Consider the following 24,024-nt stretch of genomic DNA (forward strand, 5'->3'; position numbering starts at 1 on the left):
TTAATATACAATAGCATCAAAATTCTGGCCTTCATTCCCACAGTAATAGTACCATTAGGAGATGAATCAAGATCATTGCTTTTTTATTTTTAATATGTACTTTTTGAAAAGGAAGTGCCACAAATAGAGATGTGACACCAGCTGCCAATGAAGTGTCTGTCATCTTACATAACTTGCAACAATGCACATTTGTAGTGTTTTCATTACCTGACACCAGGGCACAGCAACAAGGTGTATTTCTAGAAATGCAAAAATTCACATGATCTATTTTCTTTAGTATCATGCCACCAGCTGATGGGTGAAATAATTGCCTGAAAGTGCATTGAGTTGTGTCATTCTGTTAAACTAATTAGGATGATGGGAATTCTGGAACTAATTCCCTAGACATCTAACTAAAATCCAGCCTTTTAAACACTATGATAGCAATTAATGTCAAATGTACCAGGAACATTTTCCTTCATGGGTGAAATAAGACAAATCTCTTTACAGGAACAAGCACTGCTGACCTGTAAAAAACTCTCAGAGAGGAACAGAACAAAATTTTCTAACCAATTGTGATGATTCTAGCCAGTTGGCTCATTAACAAGTCCATAAGGTTACAAAGTTAAGTAAAGGTTGACAAGCACTGATAGTATATAGGACCCTGGGATGCCTTGGATGTGCATTTAGATGTTCTGTTTACCAAATAAATAGGAGCTGGAAAGATTCAAAGAATGAGGATGGTGGTTATTTTAGGAGACTCTATATAAGCCTTCAAACTTGTGTTTCAAAAAAAAAATTTAGCAAAATTAGATAACTGAAAAAAAAATACATACAAAATCTCTATTTTTGTAAATGTGATATGAGACATCATGACTCTGGTATCTCAAGACCAGAAGGCATGCGTACTACCCTGTTCACTGAACGACTTCTAAATGAAAATAACCAAATGTATAATGCATATTTATAAGCAAACAAAACTCGGCTAAGTGAGTATGAGCATTGATAAGTGTTTCACTCACAATTTCACTTATTAAGGATTATTCACATTATCTCTAAATCACTTTCATTAAGAGTGCCATATGTTGCTGTTATATCTCTGAACTTTTTCCATTCTTTTTAGCATATCTAAATTCAAATGTTTCAGGCATTAAATATACTTTACAACAACAGCTGTTAGCACAAAGGAGGAATCTGACCCTATAAGAAAGTGCTTTGGCATACTCTGATATTTGTCTGACATTTCCAGTCAGCCAGTACATCTCTTGGTGAACCTGGAGCGTCAGCACAGTAGAGGCAGCAAGAGAATCCAGGGAATTATTAAGTACATAGGGAACAAACTACTACAGAATTTCAGACTTTGCTTTTCACACTAAATCTATAATGTCCAGCTATCTAACCATCATGTCTTCTTTATCATCTATGAAGAAATGAGGAAACCAATGCTAAGATAGCTATGTTTTAAAATTATGCTTTAAAATGTCCCACTTACATATAGGCCACCACACAAAGATATCACACTGATCATTATCCACTCATCATGGAGAAAGATGGTAAGCAGGATTCTAAAGGGCAAGAATGGTTTGCCATTTCCACTATCACTAAACCCAAATGCTCCAAATCCTTAACTTTTTAAAACAAAAATGATGGTTCTCTCTATTAATTTTCAATTTACCTATTAGAAGTCATACAAACATAAAATGCTTGATAAAATAGGACAATCAACAACCTTAACAAGGTATTTTTCTACAGTTAGGAGAAGACGGTTCCAAGAGCAGCAGATGAAATACTACATAGAAGCCTAAAAGCACTATTCTTACCCAGGTTCCCTTGATCTGTTTAAACCCAATGATTACTGGCAGTTTACTCCATTCCATAAGAATCACACAATCCAAACTTAGGTGACTTGCTCATTTCTATCAAGTTTGCTCCTGGAAAAGAAATAATCCAGCTAGAGGAAGGAGACAAAAATAGACTTGTTCAACAGGTTTAAATATACTTTTTGTAAAAATATAGGCATTTTTCATAGTCTCCAGTCCCTACCAGTAAGTCAGAAAGCAGAAAGGCAATTCCTGTACACACCAGTACATGAAGATCAAGCTCCTGGAACCAGGCTACACTCTTTATATCCTAACCAAGCTCTTAAATAATAGAAATTATGCAAATCTCTGAAAAGTTTCTTGCATTATGAAGCACTTAGGTAAAATATGCATGTTCTTAAATAGAACTTCAATAAAAATACTTCTTCTTTATTACAGCAAAGGCTGGCTGTCAGTGCTGCTTGCAATATGGTAGCAAAATGTGAATGAAAGCAATAGAAAGTGGAATGCCAACACAGAAATTTGAAAGCAATCAGTGTGATGTATGTCCTTTTTTGGTTTTACTTTGTTTTATTCTTTGCTGGATTTAAAAAATAAATTTTATAAAATGTATCACTTGAGACTGAAAGCAAGTACCTCAAATACAATAAACATGAAGTCCCCAACATCCAATTAATAAAAAGACATGTTGTCTTTCTGCTTTGATTTTAGTTTTAGGTACACAGGCAAATGCAGTGTTGTGACAGATAATGAAAACAGAACAAGGATTTTCATATTTAATCCATGGTCTCACTCAGCTTCCATGAGAGTATGAGTTTATGTATTAAAAGGATATGGTGAGTGAGAAAGACAGTAGAAGCTCATTTTATTTAATCTATTATTTCTTCTTTTAATAGTATTTTTTATTTGCTCTAACTCCTTTTTCTTCTACACTAGCAACTATTCATCTTGTTAGTCTCATAGAATTACAGATCATTTAGGTTGCAAAAGAACTTTAAGATGATCAAGTCCAACTATTAACCCAGGACTGCCAAGTCCATCACTAAACCATGTCCCTGAGCACCAGAACTATGCATTTTTTAAACACCTCCAGGGTTGGTGATTCTACCACCAGCTTGGGCACCCTCTTGCAATGTTTGACCACCCTTTCAGTGAATACATTTTTCCTAATATCCAATCTAAACCTCTCTTGGCACAATGTAGATTGTCTACTGTAAGAAGTACTATTGTGCAATAAGAGCAGAACTGCAGTAAATCATTTAACACTTCTCTGAAGCATCAGGAGATTTCTGTTTTGGTTACCAACATTTTGCAAGACTAAATAAAATAACAAGGCACAACAAACAGGTACTATCACACAGCATACAAAATTTTCTGTTGAAGCTGGATTCTGTTTAACTAAAAGACTATTATTTTATAGATTGTTAGAGAATAAGGCTTATGTTGCTAATTATGAGGAATTAGTAAATAATGGGTCTCAGAGTAGAAATTGAAATGGTACAAATAAAACTCAGATAAGAATTCTATTTCCAGATATAGTAATTCAAAAGCAACTTTGAAAGGTTTCTCTACTAAGATAACGATTAACAACTAGGCTGAGCAGGACTTCAATATTTTAAACCATGCTATGTTAAATCTATGTAATTTTGTTCCTTTTTTAAACATTATTTACAATGTCTAAACAAATTTTGTACTCTGGTGGTGGATGAAACTTAAAACAAGTGGCAAGAAATTAGTTACAACACTTCACAATTTTTTAACACTGCGAGATTTTGTTAGAAATTATTGTTATCAGAAAAGTGTGGGTTTTTTCTAGTAGCAACATGTACATTTTCTCTTGCCTTTTTTCTTTCCTTTGATGGTATGTCTAGAAAAATATTTATACAGAATCATGTCCACACTCCTTGAAAGTAGATTTTTGTTTGAGGAAATCTCCCATTACCTTAAAAACACAGCTGTCTCAAAACTGAATGGTCTTACACTGAATCCATCTCTTTGCCAGCTATTCCTCGTTCCCACAACGTCCCTTCCCCCAGGCACGGCCCCCTTTGCAGCTTGCATTGCAAAACCTTCCTGGCCTGAATCACACACCCAGCCAACTGATTCCTGTGACCCAGCTCCACTGAAGTATGCACTTCTCTTTCTATGGAGACTACATTTGACGCTTCTAATTAAAGAAAAAAAAAAAAAAGCTGCACATTAATGTTGAGTGAATGAGACCGCTTGATTCCTGCTAGCAGCCAGCTCTATGCCTGCTTTCTATCACACATCTCTTCTCATGTCATTCCCTTTCATTGTGGCGCTCTGGAGAACACCTGGTACCATAGAAAGAATGAGACAAAGTCTCCACAGTCAGGATTTAGGCTTATTTAAAATAACTTTGAAATGCGGCCATATCCCAAATTCATCTTTGCTTTATTTTATAATGAGCTCAATTCATCCTAAAACTATACGAGCTCCATCTTAAACAGACTGAATATCTTGCTAACATTTTATTTTTAGATGATTCCTTTGCCTGACAATTTTGCAGACTACTCAACCAGTCTCCTGACAAATTCAAATTAAAAACATGATAATTAAATACAGAGAAGTATTTCATCCTGTTATAATCTTCAGCTGTCTGAAACATCAGAAGCTGTTATAAAGGAGCTGATTTGTCTCCATAGCAAAAAGAAGAAAGATACCTAGATGCTTGTCTGCATTGATTAATCTGTTGCAACACAGCTTTTGTAGGAAGGCCCAACCATCTAAGCAAATTTTAGGCATTGTCCATAAGATTTTGTGTTTGAAGAGATGTTTATTCTCTCATTTCAGCCCTACCAGCAGCTCAGATTCCAGTTCTCTTGCTTCTTTGGCCAAGGCACTATTTTCTCCAAAACACAGCAGAGATGATTGGGCTTAGACCTAACAGTCCCTGTGATGCATGTCCAGTTGTCCCATGTACTAATATGTTTTACTCACAATTTGTAGAACTTACAATTAGATTAAACGACAAACTGAAAAATATAGAGTCCTCCAAACAAACTCCTCATTTTGCTGAGCAATAGTTTTATCAGAGATCCCATAAGTAACTTGAAGCTTGTCTGTCTCCAGACTTCAAAGCTCTGTATTTCTTTCTCCATAAAATACTCTGCCTTCCTTTTCAGTAAATACATTCAGTCTGCACAGTTCTACTGAAAGAACTTTGTATTCGAGTTGGCAAACAGGTCAGCTATAGCGTCCTCTCTGAATACTGCTTTTATCTGACAGGTCTACGAGTCAGCAACATCTTCCTTAAAGGCTCACTTCCACTATCACATGCATAACCACTACAGCATTTTGTTCAGATGAGTGATGTTCAGTAAATATGCCCTAGGCATATCTAGTCCAAAATTAACACAGCAGCAACAAGATTTAAACTCACAAAGGATCGTACGTGTATCTGACTTTTAATTTATGAAAGATAACTATCTGGAAGCAAAGTGGCACAGGGCAAAGCACAGCACTAGTTAAGTCAAAAGCCTTGTAGGCATGGGAAGAAGGGACGCGGCCCAGGACTGCTGCTGCAATGGATGCAAATGCTGTGTTTTCACACCTACACCACATATATCACATATGTAACTGTGTCGGATTGTCCAGGCACGTTCCCTGCATGCTGGCCAAACTCTTTACTTGCTGATACATTCACATTTTGCAGAGCCAAGGACAAGATGAGGAAAACCAACTCAACTGTCATCTGCTGCATGGGAGGTTTAGGACACTTCAGTGCCAGCAAACAGCTTTCTACCCTAGGCTGAAATGCTATAGTAAACTTGCTTATATGTTTTACTGCCAAACTACATACAACAGAATATAACAGCTATTTGACTGAAGGAATAAATTAATTGGATTAGTAGAAGCTCTTTGGGGCTGTGAGTGCTGCTGTCCCACACCCAGCCTTAGGCAGCCTCTGCCCTTTGGGATGATTTTGTGCTGCAGACACACTCTGTGACACAGTTCCTGTCCAAAGGAATATATGGTGAAAACAGAACTGACTATAGCAAGATGATGACTTCTACAGTTTTTATGTTTTATTAATAAGCTATTGGAGAAAGAGAATGGGGAATCTGTGAAGGTTGTTTCATTGTTTTCCCCATTTCATATTCACTTCAGACCCAACACAGACTGGCCTGGGAACTCTTCTTCATTACGGCAGATAGTAATGTCCCTTTAAAGGACTATGAACCAACCACGGGCTGCTCTGTTTCCACCTGGACTTCAGGACAGCAGAAATACAGATAGGCTGTCAGACCTCAGCTGAGAACTTCTGCCCTCATACAAAGCTAGCTTCTTTCACCTTTGTGTCAGTGACAAAGGAGATGAATGTGGACTAGAATTCATTTTCTAATGGCATGTTTACAGTCCTTCTATTCTCCAGTCCTCATATAACAAGGAAGAATATTTTAATTCTATCTAGAAATTGGAGGAAAGTATTTAAATGATATTTTTTCTCTTCCATAAATAATTCAAGCATACATTTCAGACAAATAACATTTCATTATCTGAAATGTGCCAGTAAAAGCTGAGCTGGGAGAGCTATATTAGGGACATAGGAATTATTCTGCATACCTGAAGGAAACAGATGCAGCAGTTGCTGCATTTCCACCAGGTACCATCCTGCAGATTACACAAAATAATCTAACAGATAAACAGCAATTAAAATTAAATTGGAAGGTTAAGAATTCTGGACAAAGTTGTCATTTTCCACTTGATTTTAGTTGGAACAGCAAATGTACTGAAGCACCATGAGAAACATTGCCCTGCCCTTGTGATCTCTCTTGTGATTCCTGGGAAGCTTCCAGTGTATTCTGAAGCTCACAGTCTGATATACCAGGAAATACACACAAAATATGTTGATGTGAAAATATCAGATCAGTTCAGTCTGGCAGACTAGGAAAGTTCAGCTGGCAAGGGTGGGTGAGCACCTCTCAGGATGGTTTTATAAAATGAACCATTATGACAGAGGTTGTATAACCAATTGCAAAGCTCTTATGTTAACCAGTTATTTTAATTGTCCTGAAAAGGTCTGTCCAGCTAGGGTGGCAGCTACAAAACGCATGTGGGGCAGAGCCTCTCCCCATAAATAAGCCTATACTTGTGTAAGAGTAATAGCATTAGGTTTGTTAATAAAAAACAAAATAAATCCATACCTACAGTCCAAAAAAGCCCTTGTCCAGGACTAAGTAAATTGCAAAGCTGCTAATAAAAGAAGCAATAAAGCTGAAAGATTGTGAAGGAAGTATGCTTAGGACAAAATGAACATTCATTTTAAACAATAATTCTCTCTACATTTCAACAAATGTGCCCCAAAAGGTGGCTACAACACAGAGCACTATCTCAGGACTGCACTGCACCGCAGAACAGTCACCTACTGAAAAGCTACAGTAACTGCTGCATGAAGTTAGAATTCAGAATATTTAGAATCTAAACACTGTAATTACATAGCAGTATAATTATAGTTAATTACCTGAAAGATTAGGAAAGAGCTTGTGCAAAATAAAGGAAACTCTTCCTTCAGTTAATGGAAGGTTTTGCTAATAAATTTTTCAGATCCAGGTAGAAGAAAATGTATTTCTCTTAAAAAATAACATGCCTTTTATAAGAATCTGTAGTGGAAAATTATGGCAGTTATTAAACTTACTGTAGAGAGGTAATAGATGGCTCTAATTCAAAAGAACTGAGTAGAGAGTGACTTCTGCTGCTTCCAATATCAGTTGCTTAGTCTAGGCAGCCTCCCATAAATCTTAACAAAATCCATGACACTGCTGCAAAACAAAATGAAAAAGAAAAAGGACAAATAGCTTCACTTTCATTTCTAGCAACTGACCCAGCCCCCATGGAAAAAGTGTGATATATCTCCAGCTGATAGCTACAGGAGCCTGAGAAGCAAGCAATATCTACCAGCACTCAACACAGTTGCATATGGACTATCTATTATCAGATAGACATTTCAAAGCAAAAAACAAAAACCCCAAAAAAACCACCACAAAACAAAAAAACCTTGCCAAGCAGCCAAGCCTGAAATGTCAATTTAATTGTTACATGCAATTGCAACAGTATACCATCTGCAATATCAGACACAGTTCAAAAATAATCGGATTAACAGACAATACCTGTAAAGTATAGAACAGAGGTAGTTGCCCATTGCTGTGAATGACAGCAGCCAACGTGTTCTCCATATTCAATTTGATTACAAATTCTTATATTGTCTGTGTTGTCCAGATTGCACTAGGAACACTCAAAATACACAAGACAACAATCATAGCACTGAACTAAAACTGGGGGCAGGAGGAGTGTATGTGTGGTGTGTTTGGATTTTTTTTTCTTTAAAGTTTTCTTTGGCTTTCTTTTCTTCAATTAGCTCAGTATAAGTTGAGCATTTGTTTTTTCCCCCCTATAATTAATTTGTCTTAAACCACCTTCTGTCACTTTCCACTGCCTTGTCACACTCAAAATTGTTGATGGAAGTGATTATTTTTTTCTTTATTTCTTTCTTTAGGTTAAGCTAAAGTCACTTACATCACTAAGACTTTACAGAAATGGCTTGTTTAGTACATCCCAACATTTTGGAGCAGAAATACAGTCAGCATATATTCATACACAGGAAAATAATGTAACTTTGCAAATCCCATTAAGAAATACTTGTATAAAATTCATAGAAAATTCATATTTCTAAAACCAGATGAAAATAATAGAACCTACTGTACAATGACTGCATTCATTTCATCATTTCTTGTAAAATTTACATTTCTTAATTATGTCAAGGCAAATCAATTCATAGCTTTTTATTAACCTGAACTTCTTGGTTGGAAGTAACAGCTCTCATTACCAAATGTCATCAACAGTGAGAGTTACTATCTAGGTGTCTATCTAGATAATTATATGTCCCTACTGTTTAAGGCAGGCTCACTTTCCTTGTTCTTTTCACATACTTATTCTATCAAAATAATTAAGAGTACACACAACACTCAGCTTCTGCCAGTTCACTACGGCTGTAGCTGTCAGAATACTCTATTACCAAAAAGTTGGGAGGGTGGTGGTGGTGGTGTTTCTTTGGGTTTGGGGTTTTTTTTAATGTTTAATTTCCAAAACCAGAGTCATGACATGCCACTGAATAATTCTTCCTTGTAAACACCTTCACTGAGAACTTTTGTAAGAATGTGTTTAATTAAAACTGAGCAGGCAAGTTGGAAAAAAGAGAATACAGCAGTAACCTTCAAAACCTAGATCTCAAATTTGCTGTGAACCAGGGCCAACTCACCTGCTCGTTTAATACAAAATGACTCATCAACCAAGACTTCCCCCTAGAATCCTCCAAATCTATTGCTCAATAGTTTCAGTCTTGTAAGAACTATTTCTGTGATGAAATAGGTTCAAATATATCTTTTTATTTCTCCTAAACTCTGTACATAGAACAATAAGTTTTTCAAGGGTCTGGTCATGCAGCACAAAAACTATTGCTAGCAAAAAAATCCCTTTTTTTTTTAAATAGCATTTTACCAGTCTCGAATAACAGTTTTTCTATTAATTCTAGAACTTGTTAAATCAAGCCCATTACATCAGCTTTTAAAGAAAACAAAAGAGCACCTATAACTCCATGGCTAAAAAACATTCTGTTTCCATTTCTTCTCTCATTAGTGAATATAAAGAAAATGGTTATTACAACTGAGATTTATGATGTGTACTGTAGACAACAAAAAAACCCCAGCAGCAGAGAGAAGAGTCCGATGTGCTGAGCTAGGGAATGTGGACGCCTAGACCTTTACTTCTCTGTTACTACATCATTAATTCCCACACTGTCCCAGATATCAGTATGAATGCACTTGATATCTATTCCTCTCCTCATGGCAATACAAAAATCACTAGAACAGTGAATGACTGTAATTTTCCATTAATATGAAAATAAATGTTTCTGTTATCATTATTCCCTGTCAGTAAAGGGCAGAATACAGTCTTTGCAGATCTCCTTAGCTAAAAATTATGCATCCAAGTGTCCATGCTGATTTCATTAAATTTATGAGCCTTTGATAAACCCAAGACAACAGTCACACTCTTGGAATAGACGGGGTTCTTCCTGAAGATTTTTTTCTGTGTTTTTCAATGGAGGTCTCCAAGGAAAACCTGAGAACTGCATGGTGAATAGGTAGGTGCCCCCTTGTCACAGTGCTGTGGGATTCATTCAGCAGTATTCACTGGTCTACCACCAGCTGTGAGGAAATTTGGGTCGCATTAATAGGCTGGTGATGCTCAGCTTATTTTCTATATTTTCCCAGATCAGAAATGTCATTCTTCAGCCAAGATGCACACACGAATGAGAACAAACTTGGCTGAAGCTGACTCTGCAGTGGACAAAGGCAGTGCTGGCAGCTGGCACTGAAACATTCACATTATTCCAGCCTAAAAAACAGTCTCCGCTCTGAGATCACTTCTAATCACACAAAATTTTGACCAAGCTAGCAGAAGTGATGCTGTTGGGGAGGTTTGTTTGTTATTTTTTTTTTGTTTGTTTTGGTTTTTGTGTGTGTGTTTTTGTGTTTTTTTCTGGTTTTTTGTTTGTTTTTTTTTTTTTTTTTGACTGCCAATACGTGGAGACATTCAGGGAGACTGGAGAATCCCCAGCTCCAGAACTTGCTCCAATGACCAGATGAACATCTTATGTGCAGTGGTATGCACAGCATCTTTTTAGGTAAAACACGTCACTGTGCTATGTTTGGTTGCTTTGGTATATGACAGGGAAGATTCAAATTGCATATTTGGGCATGTGGATTTGCTCAGTCCATATAAAACAGCACAATACAATAAGAGGCTATAATATTTCCTAAAGTAAATATTAAACACAGTGTGGTTTTTTTCTAAATGAGGAAACTGATAGGAATGCTTACTGGATGTTATCATAGCTCTGAAGACATGGTCCAGAAGGAAAAGGAAATTATGCATTGAATTGGAGAAAGGAGACACTGAAACCAACTGCAGTATATATTATATCATCACCTTCTGTGACTTAGCCACATAAACTGCAATATATTATAACTTTCTTTATGTAAAACTTTAGCTCTGACGATTCTAGGCTGAACTCTAATGTAGTGCTAAATAATGAAGTGAATAAATTCACCTACTTGGTGTTCCTGCCTGCCATGACATGCAGAGGCAAATAATTCTGTTTATCTGTGTAACCTTTTGACTATGCTATGAGGTTGGTCCCTAGAGATGAACCAAATGATGGTTTACAGAGACAAAAGAGGGTTCATTATAGAGCTTTCTGTAGTTAAATAAAAGGGAACAATCTGACATTATTTCTGGCTGCTGAAATTTGACAAACTAATATTACTGTTTGCTGAAAAGATGACAATTGCATGCACAGGTTCTGTCTATTTATAGCTAATTTCTCTATCTTTACACTACAGTGAAAAGATTATAATATCCACACAGTAGGACTGAGTGAGCACCACACACAAGCCAAAAGACCTGACCTCCATTTTGAAATCCTAAGGAATCAAGAAAAATTCAGATAGGCAGTCTTCAGGAATCATTGTGTACGCGTATGTCAGGCTGTGAACAAACATCCTTTTCCTAGTCACGGGTAACTGCTAGTAGCACTGCCCCAGCTTTCCTTGTTTTCTGAAAGCTACCACTTTTATCCAGCTTACGCAGCAGATCACGTAAGCATGCCAAGATTTGTTTCAAGCAATATAAATCAGGCTAGTTTAAATGGTAAAAATTGGTTATCTGAGGTAGCCTAACTGATCTTCCTTGCAGCAAACAGGCAATGATCCCACATTAGAGCACTGGCAACAATTGGTGGTAATCTCTGGCTGGTGGGAGGTGACAAAGCTGGAGGTGGTAACCTCTTTGCTGGTACTTCACTGCTGTAATACGCTCCTTTGTAGTGAGTGTTAAAGTGCTGGTTTTCTGCAGCATAGTTACGCACTCTGAAGCACGTTCAGGTTCTTACATATAAAGGAAACTCTGCATCCAAATAGCTTTGTGTCTATTGTTACGGAAGTTAAAAAAGAGAAAGAAAAAAATATGGTTTTCAACTGCAAAGTGAATTTATGTATAGCAAAAAAAAGAAGGTTTCTGGAAGGACTTTTAACTACTGTTTTATACAAGATCTCCTTCCATTTGGGGCCTTTAATTCTTTACACATGAATAGCAGTACCACCTTCTTTGCCCTACGAAATGTGACAGATTCTAGATAAAACATGCCAAGCAAAGTCAGAACTATGAGTTATACTGTTACATGCACCACCTATGCACAATATGGGAAAACAGCTTTTGACAAACCAAAGTAGTTAAAAGGACAATGCAGTATTTAATTCCTAGGCAGAAATCCAATTCTGCGCAGAAAGGTAATCTCCATATTTGCACACTCAGCTTTCCTTCTCCCCAGACACTGTTGTCTCCTCACATTCACTGAGAACTGGATTCACAAGACTGATCTGCAAGCAGCACCCAGCTGTTGCCATACCCAGCCGACTGCCCCTGCCCACAGCATTACAGGATCAAGCCCATGGTCCATCCTCCACCTTGCAGCTGCGTGCCTTAATGCAGCTACCTGGGCAAGAGTGCCAAAAGGATGGCCACTAGGATTTTACTCGCACAACTGTTCTCATAAATGGTTACAGGATAATTATGATTATGCATCTTCTGATACCTTTACTTGTCACATCTATACTTTGCACAGACGGGCTGGAAAAATCATTCTGACATTGTTCTAGTGCTTTTTGTAGGCTTGCCATGTTCAGCAATGACAGCTGTTCACCAAGCAGCAAAAATGGCTATCTGGCCGTTCAGCTGAGCCACTGATCTCTCTTCTGGGCTTGTGAATGTAAGAGATGGCAATTTCTGGATTGATAACAAACTGTTCCTTTCCCCCATATTGCATTCATGAGACTTCTTGGCTCTGCTGTGTCCCCTCTCGAGCATTAAAGAGGAATGTGCTTCCAGCTGTCCTCTGAGAGCCTCATTAGGTTTCCTCAGCCACTTCCATGAAGTTTCACATTGTTGCCCAAATCCAGTTGGTCTGTAACTATTTGGAGAATTCTTAATTTCTGAGCCTAAATACTTTGTGCTAGTCAAATGAACACAGAGATTATAAAATCATGTTTCCAGGCACTTTCAAAGATACTTTTTCTTATGCTAATAGAAAAATAATGGTAGATTTGAGCAGGCTAAGTCTATATTTTTCACAGAATAATCTTGAGCAAATTAAATATAAAAGCAGTGATTGTAGAAAGATTTGGGTGACAAACTTTTTCCTTAAGTCTTTAGATGTATCCTGTTCTCTACTTTGATTTTCACATTTGGAGTTTTTGCTTGCCTGATCAGTTCTGTGACGTCCTTTCTTTATTACTCCTTATGCTGACTTATCCGATTTCTGCAAGAGTCTTTTAGCTTGCTAAGCAAGCAAACCCAGTAGAAAGAAAAGTGAATTTTCACGTTGGCTGAGTGACCTGATTCAGATAAGTGCAAAAGCCATGTGTACACTGCTCAGGAATGGGGGAGCTGGACATCTGAGTTCCCCGTTACTACCTCCATAGATGTACAACCTCTAAGTCCAGGCCTGGGCCTTGACTTGGGAGAAGGAGGTTCCACCTTCACCAATACTGTATACATCTCAGTAAAATCTTGATGAGTCTTACTTCCCTACAAAGTATGACAGTGCATATCCTGGCACCAAGCCGGCATCACAACAATCTACAACAGGCAGCACACCACCCCGGCCCAGCAAACCCCAGGCAGAGATCCTCACCAGCTGAAAAACATTAGTGCCAACAACACCACCCAGTAGCTCCAGGAGCAATGATTTCTAACTCTGAATGCCTCCATTCAGTGACATATGCCTCCTCCCATTGTTTTTTGGTACATCCAGTCTTGCGCCTTTTTTAAAATTAGCTCAAATGTGCCACCTAAACACGTAAGATTATCTTAAGGCCATATAAAAGTGATTTACAGGGACACACACCTAAATACCCCAGAAGTGAGGCTTAAGGATGTGAAAAAGACATGAGCCAAGCTCATGAAAAATTCTGCTAAATCAATATGGTTCTCAGGGGAATAAAACCCTGTTCCCCTAATGTTCTTGGATAGTTGGTAGCATTTGTCACAATGGGGCTCCTATCCTGAATAAGCCTCTGAGTACAACTAGAATGCAAATAACAACTCTCAGAGTTATTACATTCAGGGAAATTACTCTGCTGAACTAATGTGTACATTATGTGTATTATTTATATGAATCCAAAAAGACTTGTTAAACGAATATTCTAAAACACAAGTAGAATGTAGATAGGCTCAATGTAATAATTTTCACTTAGAAAGAACAATACAGCATAAACACATCTGTTTGTTTTACATCGTTCACAGTATTTTAAATTAAAATAATATCTTTCCTTTCCATATTCCTTTCTTCCTACACCACCATGAAACAGTTGTACAAGGCTATCGGTGATTTCATCAGTGATACTGCTCCTGGCTTTTTACCAGTTAGCTAACATGTTCTACTGGTTGATGGGTAGGTTACTATTTCTGTATAAGAAAAACAAATTGATGGAATCACTCAGAAGCACTGAAGACTACCAAATTTGGACATTATTAATATGAGAAAGAAAGCTTGTGTCTAAAGTCTCAAAAACAATTGCTTTTTCTTCAAAGCCAAAAATCTTCTATAAGCCTATGTCGTTTGCCAGCAAATTTATTCCTTGCCACCATATCAATTAAACTGGCTAAGTAGCTATTGACACTACCAGAACTTTACGTTCACGTTAACCGAGCTGTTCCCAAAGGTGACTATTTTGTCACACTGAAGTGGCAGAAGGCAATGCAGAGGCTACAGAGAGGTTAACCTTGACTTTGAAGAAGCTACTGTGCACGTCTGTAACAGACAAGGAAATGAAATTACTTCACTGATTAATTAATACCTTACCCACAAAGCACACCCAGCTGCTTAGTTCCCAAGAAGTATTATTAATTAATTATGTACAAAGTATCCAGATTCAGAGATGGTCAGCATACAGTGCTTTTAGTGATGGCATCTCATAAGATGTCCTTTCTCAAGGCTCTGTGTGCTAACTCTATCCAGATGCTCATTTACCGACATTTGAAAACTACTATCACTTGTCTACCTGTCTTCTTTCTTCTAAGCTACAACCGGACTACTTGGAAACTTGGCAAAACAGCCTACTTATTAGGGAGCCAAATTCGACATGACCAAATTCAACCATTAGCATAGAAGGGACAAGCCTGCTATGAACTTCTCCTGAGAATCTTGCAGGAAAGCATCCATGCACTGAGGTCCAGTAACTGTCATCTCTTCACCAAAGCAGTTGTAATTCAGTAATACTGTATATACACATCTTGTGCAGTTCAAACACTTTCTGGGCATGAGAAAACCTAGGAAGTCTAAAATCTGACAACAGTATAGAAGTCAGAAGCTCAGAAGCTCTGACACTGATCAGCAAAAAAAGCTGTTAAGTGGACTAATGTTTCTGGTGCACCAATGTTTCTGGTGCACCAAGCACTACAACAGCAGAGGAAACTCGAAGTGAAAGTCCACAAACTGGTCAGCACCCATGAAGGGTACTAAGTACTCCCAGCTCCCAGTGATTTCAAAAGGAAATCTGCAGTCCTTTTGTTAGCCTTGCTGTTGCGTGATCAACTCTGAACAACTTCCTTTTAACCAACTGGCAATTGAACTCTTGATTCTTTGTTTGTGCTTTCCAGGCTGTCAGATTTAATATACCCATTGCTTAATGATCCCATCCTTACCTTTAAGTTTACGGAGGATTTTTCTGTTCTAATCCCAGCATATATCACAATCAAAATCCCTACATTTCTACTCTTGGGGGATAAGACCCCAATTAGCAAAATGGACACTCCTTTTGGAATGATTTCACACTTCCAACTTGTAAACCCCACAAATTTGTAGTCAACTTTAATATTGTCCACGTCTGTTGAATTTTCTCTACTAAAGCAGATCCAGTTTGCTTTGCAAAGCAGACTTGGCTTCAGCACACTTTCACTGTGCTGCCCTGTTGGATTCTGTTGAACAGCTCCTAGTGACAGAACACAAGGCTGTTTCATTAACCATCCACCAACAAATCTAATAACATGAAGAATTTCAACACTTCGTTCACGGTTCAGTTAATTTAGCATAAACTTCTCCCCAACGAGGTATCACAAAGATCAACAAAACTCCAGAGAACGATTTACTGTTCTCATTCATGTATGTATTCATACATTTGTGAAGCTAGAAGGCATCTAGAGAGATTATGCAAGAGCAGCTGATGAATTAAGATAGTTTGCACTTCCAACATAGAAAATGGTTACAAAATAAAACCCCAACCTGAGTAGAAAAACAATGTCATGGGGAAAAAAAATAATCTCAAGGTATAGTTTTTATCATCAGGAACATGTTGTTCACAGAAAGGCTTTGACTGACGGGGAGACTGAAACTCTCTGTTCACAGACCAAAACCATCATGGCCAACATAAGCATCCCTGAGTTATTCTAGCCCTGCAGAACCCTTTGTCTGTCTGTCCCTGGGTTTCAGTTTGTTCTACTGACAACTCCCACTTAGTGCAAATTCACTTTTTGGATCTGGAATTCCAAACTTTCAAATAATGCTTGTAGTTAATGCATTTATTCATTTCCCCAATTGTTTCACAATAGGTTTTAGCAATCTATAATTAAGACATATTAACTGAAAAAAACGTGTGTGCTTTCAGGTGTCTTAGAAAACAAATACATAACAATCGTAGTATAATTCACTTTGTAACATAGTGATTTTGTTTATCGATTTCTATACACTGAAAATATGAAGAGCAACTTCATTCTTCACAGTTTGGTTCATGTCATTCTGCAACTGATAAACAACAAAAACGTAAAGAAAAAACAATCCAACTGAAAGTGAATGTTAAAATTTCCTTCAATCCCACATCCTGTTGTCAAAGCCCAAACACCTAGGACCAAGGAACAGACATAACAGACCAAAATAGAGACACTCTAAAAATTTGATCAGAGAGAAATCAATACTGAATAATAACCAAAAACAATTAAAATATGTCCAGGAAATTAATGGTTGACTTATTCCCTGAAGAACGAGGCTTTGTACTTCTCCTATACTTTTATCCCCTAGTTTAAACCTGGATTTTCTCCTTCCTCCCAACTGCCTTCAGTGAGAAGTTTTCAAAAGTCTTGTAAAACTGGGCAAAAAAAATTATATGCAGCATAAAGTCTGATCACAGAATTTTCAGGAAGAGTCATCTTACCCGTTCTTGCTCTATCTTAACCAAGGTTTCAAGTGAGCAGACAGCATTTAAAATCTTCTGGCTTAGAAAGAAGAAAGAAAGGAGGAAAATATATTTCAGAAGAGCTAGATGAAAGAGCTAAAGAATAGACTAGCAAGAAACACGGAAATCCAGAGAAAATAAATAGCCCAATCCTATAAGGTGCTGAGTACTTGCAATACTGATTAAAATGAAAGGCACTTGACAAACAATTTCCTGAAATCATATCCAAAGGAACAGTCTCTGCCTTTCTGTGATGGATACACACAGGAAAGGGTCCATCATTCTAGTCACTGCTTGGTCAGCAATCTTTTTTTTCTGTCTAGACATCCTTTTTTTAAAAAAAAACAAAAACCCTCAAAGAAAACAACAAAAGGCACACATGTTTCTCTCTTGCTTTTTGTGGATATCTGAATTTTTATATTTCTCTTTTCATATACTAATGCATACAAAATGACTAGAGATGATCAACAAAGTCTACGGACCATCCACATCCTCCAGCTTTATTAAGATTAGTGTCACTAAGATGAACGGAGGGAGATACCAGCAGACCCAGAGGATTCTTCCAGTCCTAGTATCTCCTATGTTTTCCTCCTCCTCCGCCCCTGTGAAGCCAGCATGTCCCTTTCCTTCAGAGGTCCAAACCATTATAGTGGTACAGGGCATAAGCCAGCGAGCGCTATTCAAAGCGCAGCTCTCACCACTCTTTTACCAGATGCTCAAGATACCAGTGTGAAAAGACATCTTTTTTTTTCTCCCTGTGTTTCAGCACAGAGTTGAAGGGTGTCAATTATTAGGCTTTAAGCAGGGCATGCATTCACTCATGTCTCCAGAACAATGTTTACATTAACAAACACTTTTCAAGTAGGCAATGTCTCTTAAACAGTAAAATGCTGTATACAGACATCAGGTCACAGCAAAAAGAAAGCTACAGATACTCAGGAAGAAGCAAGAGGGAGCTGGCTTCTTAAATGATCGTGACCCGTGGGGAGATTTCATTACTCTGAATAATTACAGATTCCTTTGCTACTTATGCTGAATAGACATCCTTCTGCAGCTCAAAACAACCATCATCATTGCTTATACTGTGAAAAAGATTCAGAAAACTAGCTCAATCGCCCTGTAGGTACAAGCATTTTCAAGGTTACCCAAACAACTGCAGCTGTTCTGTTAGCATGTCCTTCAGCTGCATTAAGAACCATGCTCTGGGCCTGTAAAAAGTGTTCAGCAATGCATGGATGCACAGCGAAGATTTAGAAACATTCACGGATATTTTATGTATTTGGTCTCTGAATATCAAATACTTGAACCTTCTAATACAAATGCCCAAAGTAATATTTCATTCCTATTAAATGCTCTAATAATGAAGGGAATATCATATACTTTATCAAGTACATACAAGCATTGTAGTATTTATACAAAGCATTTAATAATTGTATATAGGTTTTTATAAATATATATGTATGTTTTTGTGTATGTATGCACATTACACAATATTATGTAAAGAGAATTATATAAATTACATAGCTATAATGGATAATTATGAACCAAATTATACTTAACATATAATTAGGTACTACTTTACTGTCCTTTAATACATATTTGCTGCTACCATCTTCCAGATTTTTGGACTTGGACCAGTTTCAAAACCTACAATTTTTTAAGTCAACAGGAAAAAAAATAATAAATATTTCTTTCACTCTCCATCCCAAATTTGGAATTTTACACCCTAAACCCAAATACAGAGGTCGAGAAACAATTCCCACTGTCACTGTAGCAGCAGGTTAACATTCTGGCACTGCATGCCCTTGCAGTGCTGCCGAGAGGCAGCTTTATCTTGCCTGAAATTGAGATGTAAGGCTTTGACTGGGACACAAATCAGCTGCTTAGCCATCTAACTTACTGGAGCTTAGCACCATGACTTTAAAAATACATTTTTGATCATTTTATACATCTTGTCTCTGTGATTGGAATCACAGTATGCAAAGGTGTCTGGCCTTATGGGTAAAAGCCATAAAACTCCTAATAAAAGTTTTATAACCTTTTTAATGACTTCTTGCATTGTATGATGCATATAGTATTAAGTATTCCACAAAAGAATACCCTGCCTAATAGTTTTCACAGGACTCCTGGAAAGGCCTGCAGAGCTCAGCAACAGCTTTGCCAATTTTGATAATAGCTCACCCCAAACTTACGCTAACAAATCTTTGTAGGACACCACTGCATGACCACTTTTATTAAAAGACAGAGTTGTACTAGAGTGCTAGACAAAAGTACTCGAGAAATTTTTGCAAATTATGGTTCAAGTGATAGCAGTTGTTACAATCTAGACTCAGTTCACCTATACAAGGAAAATCATAACAAAAATAATAAAAATCATAACACTGGTTCAGCATACAGAACCTACTTTAAAATATGTCCCCAGTAAGTTTTCCTTTCTCTTAAAAAATCTAATTTTAAAAATAATTTAATTCAGTATTTGATAGGAAGTCTCATTTCTAGACATTATTGCACAGAGAGAACTTTTGTAAACAGTGTTCCCTGCAGAGGTTTTAGAAGGAATACTTAGAGGCATCCACTGTAAAAGATGAGTTTGAAGAAATTCAGGATAAACTTAAAATGTTCAAAAACTTTTGATTCCGTATCAGTGAAACCATCAAACTCTTGCTTAGATGAACACACCCAGTGATTGTCAAAGCAAACAGTTCCTATGTGCTGCAAGATCAGGATTTCCCCTCAGCTATTTTGGATTAACTAAGGCTTTCAGACAAAAACAGTAAAAATAAAACAACTCAACAAAAAAAATATAAATGAAATGACACAATGGAAAAAACCCAGGAGTGATTCTGAAAGGCAGGAGAAAAGGAAATGAGAAACGAGGAAGGAGAGGGAAATTGAAGCGAAATATAGCTCCCAAGAACATTTTCCCAGTATTTCCTCTAAAATACAGATTTCTTGGAAGCATGAAAATTTTAAGGCATCAAATTCCAAGTCACCACTCAGACTGAGACCTTTGGATGCCAAGTCCTATACCTTGAATTCAACAAAGGCCACTTGGTAGGCTGAGATTTAATTACACTCAAGCTAGGCAGGTTCCCCCACTTAACCAATGTGCCACCTGGTGCTAGAGAGCTGTCTCATGTCTTTGTAATTCTTACTAGAGTCCTAAGGCTAAAACTCATCCAAATTATCTTTTTTTTTCCCCTCTTCCTTTCCACTGCAACACTCAATCATTAATCATCCAATGCAGAACTGACCTCTTCATTTCCCATTGCCTTTCTGCAAACTCTGAGACAGTTGCTTGTCTTTTTCTGAGTATCAGAATGATGCCAAGCATAAATATTCCCAAGGGGAGTTTGTAAGAATAGCTAGTACCAAAAGTTCATAAGCAAACCTACTATTCACTAACCCTGGGCAGACAAGGCTGGCTGTGCATATAAATACTCTGCCTGTGCCTACACCCACCACCTACCAGCTCAGCTCTGCCTTCCAGGGAGCGTAGCTATTATGCAGCAGTCTGGCCTGGAGGGCTGTCCCACAGCCCTGAAAGTGTTTTACTTGGTAATGCCTTCCTGTGCTAATATGCTAAAGATTCTAATTTTTTATCTTCTCATTCTTATAAGTTCCCTGTTATTTTTCGTCTGAGCTGCAAACACACGTTTTTGCTTTATCTATTTCATTTCTCCTCATCCTATGGAATGTTGTGATCCAGAAGTTATGTTGGATTTCTGACACAGCAAGTTGGCACCAAACAAGTGATTTCACTGCAGGATCATACAGAAAAAAAAAAAGTAAGGCCATAGGAAGAAACTGAACTCCCACTTCCAGCACAGCTATCCTCAAATACAACTCCAAAACCATCTTATCTTCTGCAAGACTGACTTCTTTTTAATCAAAATTTACACCTGTCATGACAGTGTTAGCATATGTGAAATACTGGTTCCAAAGGATATGCACCTAGTAACAGAGCTCAGAACCACGATGTTATAAGCAAGGACAAGTATAGTTTTGAAACCTTTGAACTACATTTCCTGTTTAGCTCCTGTCCACCTCTTCCAGGGCAAGAGTAGCTGTAGTGGATAAAACCCAAGGTCCATCTAGTTCAACCACCTAGAGCAGTGGCCAAAAGCAAATGCATACTCAGCAGGGGAAATTTACATGTACATATAGTGCTTCCCCATTTATTATCCCAGTCATCAACCATTTTCAGTTCACGGATCTCCTGAGCAAGTGGTGATGTCGATGTATTTAGTAATTCTCATTGGATTCTCTTACATAGACACTTCCAGTTTCCAACTAACCTTATATAAAAGCTTAATACCCACATCACACTCAGAGAGGAATTCCACAGATTAACTACATGCCCTGAGGACTACCATTTCATCATCTTTTGCTATCAAAATGTTTTGTTATTAAAATAATCCTTGTACTGGGAGAGACATACAAGTGGTCTCCCCTCTATGTTCTCATGCCATTCATGATTTTATAGACCTCTACACCATATCACTCTTAGTTGTCTTATCTCCTGGCTGAAGTCCTAATCTACTTAGCTTCACATCTGACATTATTCCTTTGCCTCTTCCTCTATCTGATAACATCATATAAACAAATATATTACACCCAGGCAGTTTGTGACTCTTTCTTCTTTTTGCTTTTAATATCAAGAAAAAGGAAATCCAAGGTCCAAATCAGGCATCTGAATACTTCGCCAGAAACCCTGGCCAAAAAAAATGTAGTCACACACATATTTGAAAGGAAGCATTTTCATTAAGGGCAAAAGTATTTTTTTCCAGCTTTTACCTGCTTTTAAATCTTACTTGAAACTATCAAAGTTTTGGTTAGGTAACAGATGGAGGTGAGATGATGATTTGTTAACACTAATTTATAGTAACAATTTGAGATCTAGATTATGTGCTAGGCCAAAACATTCCTGGAAAAAACATACTGTAATGATTTTCCAGTATTTTTGTTCATAAAATTCAGATTAGATCAGATTAAACCACTGGGGTAGTGATTTCAATTTAGCAATTAGGCATTGCACAAGTAGCACTTAAATGTTCATATTCAAAAGTATTCTACTTTAGATGAGGAAACTAGGAGGACAGTGTATTTGTTACCCCATAAATAATGCAGGCTCTTCATATAGTTGTGTGGTTAGTGCCTCCTTCTGCACCCTTTTCAAGAGAGGAGAGAGAGGTCTGGATGTGTTGTTCTGCAGAGGGCATCAGCCCAGATCCAGGCAGCTGAGTTCTGAACAAAGAGGCACTGCTGGGTTTTTTGTGCACTGGTTTCCCTGGTTTTTGCAACAACAGTCTCACAAGCTTATGTACACTAAGTAATATTTCAAAATTATGTCACAATGAAGGATAGAAAAGAGGGAAAAGTTATTTACCTAATTTAATCATACAACAAAAGAGATATCAAGCTTTTGAGGATCATCATTCTTCCATGAAGTTTTCACCTGATATAAAAAGACAAAAGGAACAGATAACAGTTTGGAGGGTGGGTGTTATTTCTTTGCCTTCTGTTCTAACCGTCACTTCAATACTTGATTCTAAATAAGGAGTTGTGAAAAATAAGTTTTGAAGTTTCACATAGTAAAGGAGGGTTTTACAGGGAAGAGAAAGATTAAAGGAGTAAAGCACAAGAATCAAAAAGAGGTGATTCTTTGGAGAATTTTGAAGCAATCCAGTGTTCAAAAGCGACAGAAACACAAATCTAGCAAGAGGAGCAAAAATACATACTCCAATATATGTAAACAATAAACAAATTTAGAGGAAAGCAAAAGGATAACCTACTAGCTTTCGCTTCTTAGAGAACAGGTTACACTTTTTTTTACATTTCGCCCTCTTTTGAAATCATAAAATATAAATGCGTTATTTAATTCATAGGTGACTTAAGGGGCTGCTTCTGAACAGCTGAGACATACAAAAGCAAGGAAAACAAAACATAGTATTTAATCTGTTTCGCCAGCTTTTCGAGGGTTTCTTAGCAAGACTTTCGATGTTTTCATTTTATTCTCCAGATCTGCAAATAATCCCATTTAAGGCACTCTGAGAAACTGAAACTGTATCTGTCTCCAACACCTGCCCAAATACTTCAAGAGAGGCAATTCCAAATCAACAGCAGCAAGAGATACATTAAGCAGAGAATTTAAAATGAACTGACATGGGTCTTTTATCAATTATTTTGATATAAGCAGCTTCTGAGAGTACGTTGCACTCCTTTATGTCTTACACCACCAAGCAAACAAATTATATGAAACAATGATTTGTAAAAGATATTCAGAGTATTTAGTACAATTCTTTTATATGCCATGAATTGAACGTGGGATATTTTTTTCAAATTACTTTCCCTTTGGAAAGCATGCTAATTTTGAAAAAGAGAGGGAAATTAGATTCTCTACTAACATGCTAATAACTTTCAAAATCACAGTTCTGCTATAACTGAACAAGACATTACATTCTCTGCTTCCTCTAATTCCCCACACCCAGAAATTAATTCTGAATAGAAATAACCAGAAAATGGTAGGGGTATGGATCTCTGCTGACAGTTCTAACATTGTAGTTGCTAATCACATCAGCAAATACATTGCCAGGTTCCTCACCCCTTCCACAAATAGCCCAGGTAAATAAAGAACACAGACATGGGAGGCCCAGGGAGAGAGAACAGAGCAACCTTCCCTGTGTTAAACGGTGGGATATGTTTTTATGGATTACCTCAGACCACTGTGTCTTCTACAGTGCTTCAAAGCACAATAGTCATGTCTGATACTAATGAGTTCAAGACAGACCAGCTGTATTTTGACACGGGGCGGGGGGGGGGGGGGGGGCGGGGGAGTAGGATAAAAAGGAAAAGATATTTCCAGATGTTAATCGTGTTTTAGTAAAGAATTAGAAATTTGAGTTTTGGTAGACATTGGG

At 37.4% G+C, this 24,024-nt stretch overlaps 1 protein-coding gene across 3 annotated transcripts in view; it reads left to right on the forward strand.

Moving 5' to 3' along the window:
* The window catches only part of LIPC (lipase C, hepatic type), a 63,706-nt gene that overhangs the window by 15,775 nt on the left and 23,907 nt on the right, over window positions 1-24,024 (forward strand). Inside the window, exon 1 of one of the 3 annotated variants that reach the window (XM_027800088.2) lies at window positions 10,428-10,503. The exons of the other annotated variants lie outside the window; for them this stretch is intronic. Coding sequence (XP_027655889.1) covers window positions 10,473-10,503 — 31 coding nt within the window. The 5' untranslated portion in view covers window positions 10,428-10,472. Of the gene's footprint in view, window positions 1-10,427; window positions 10,504-24,024 lie in introns of those variants that run through there. 3 annotated transcript variants of the gene reach the window in all.

Source organism: Falco cherrug, chromosome 7, assembly GCF_023634085.1.
Source record: "Falco cherrug isolate bFalChe1 chromosome 7, bFalChe1.pri, whole genome shotgun sequence".
Taxonomy (NCBI): domain Eukaryota; kingdom Metazoa; phylum Chordata; class Aves; order Falconiformes; family Falconidae; genus Falco; species Falco cherrug.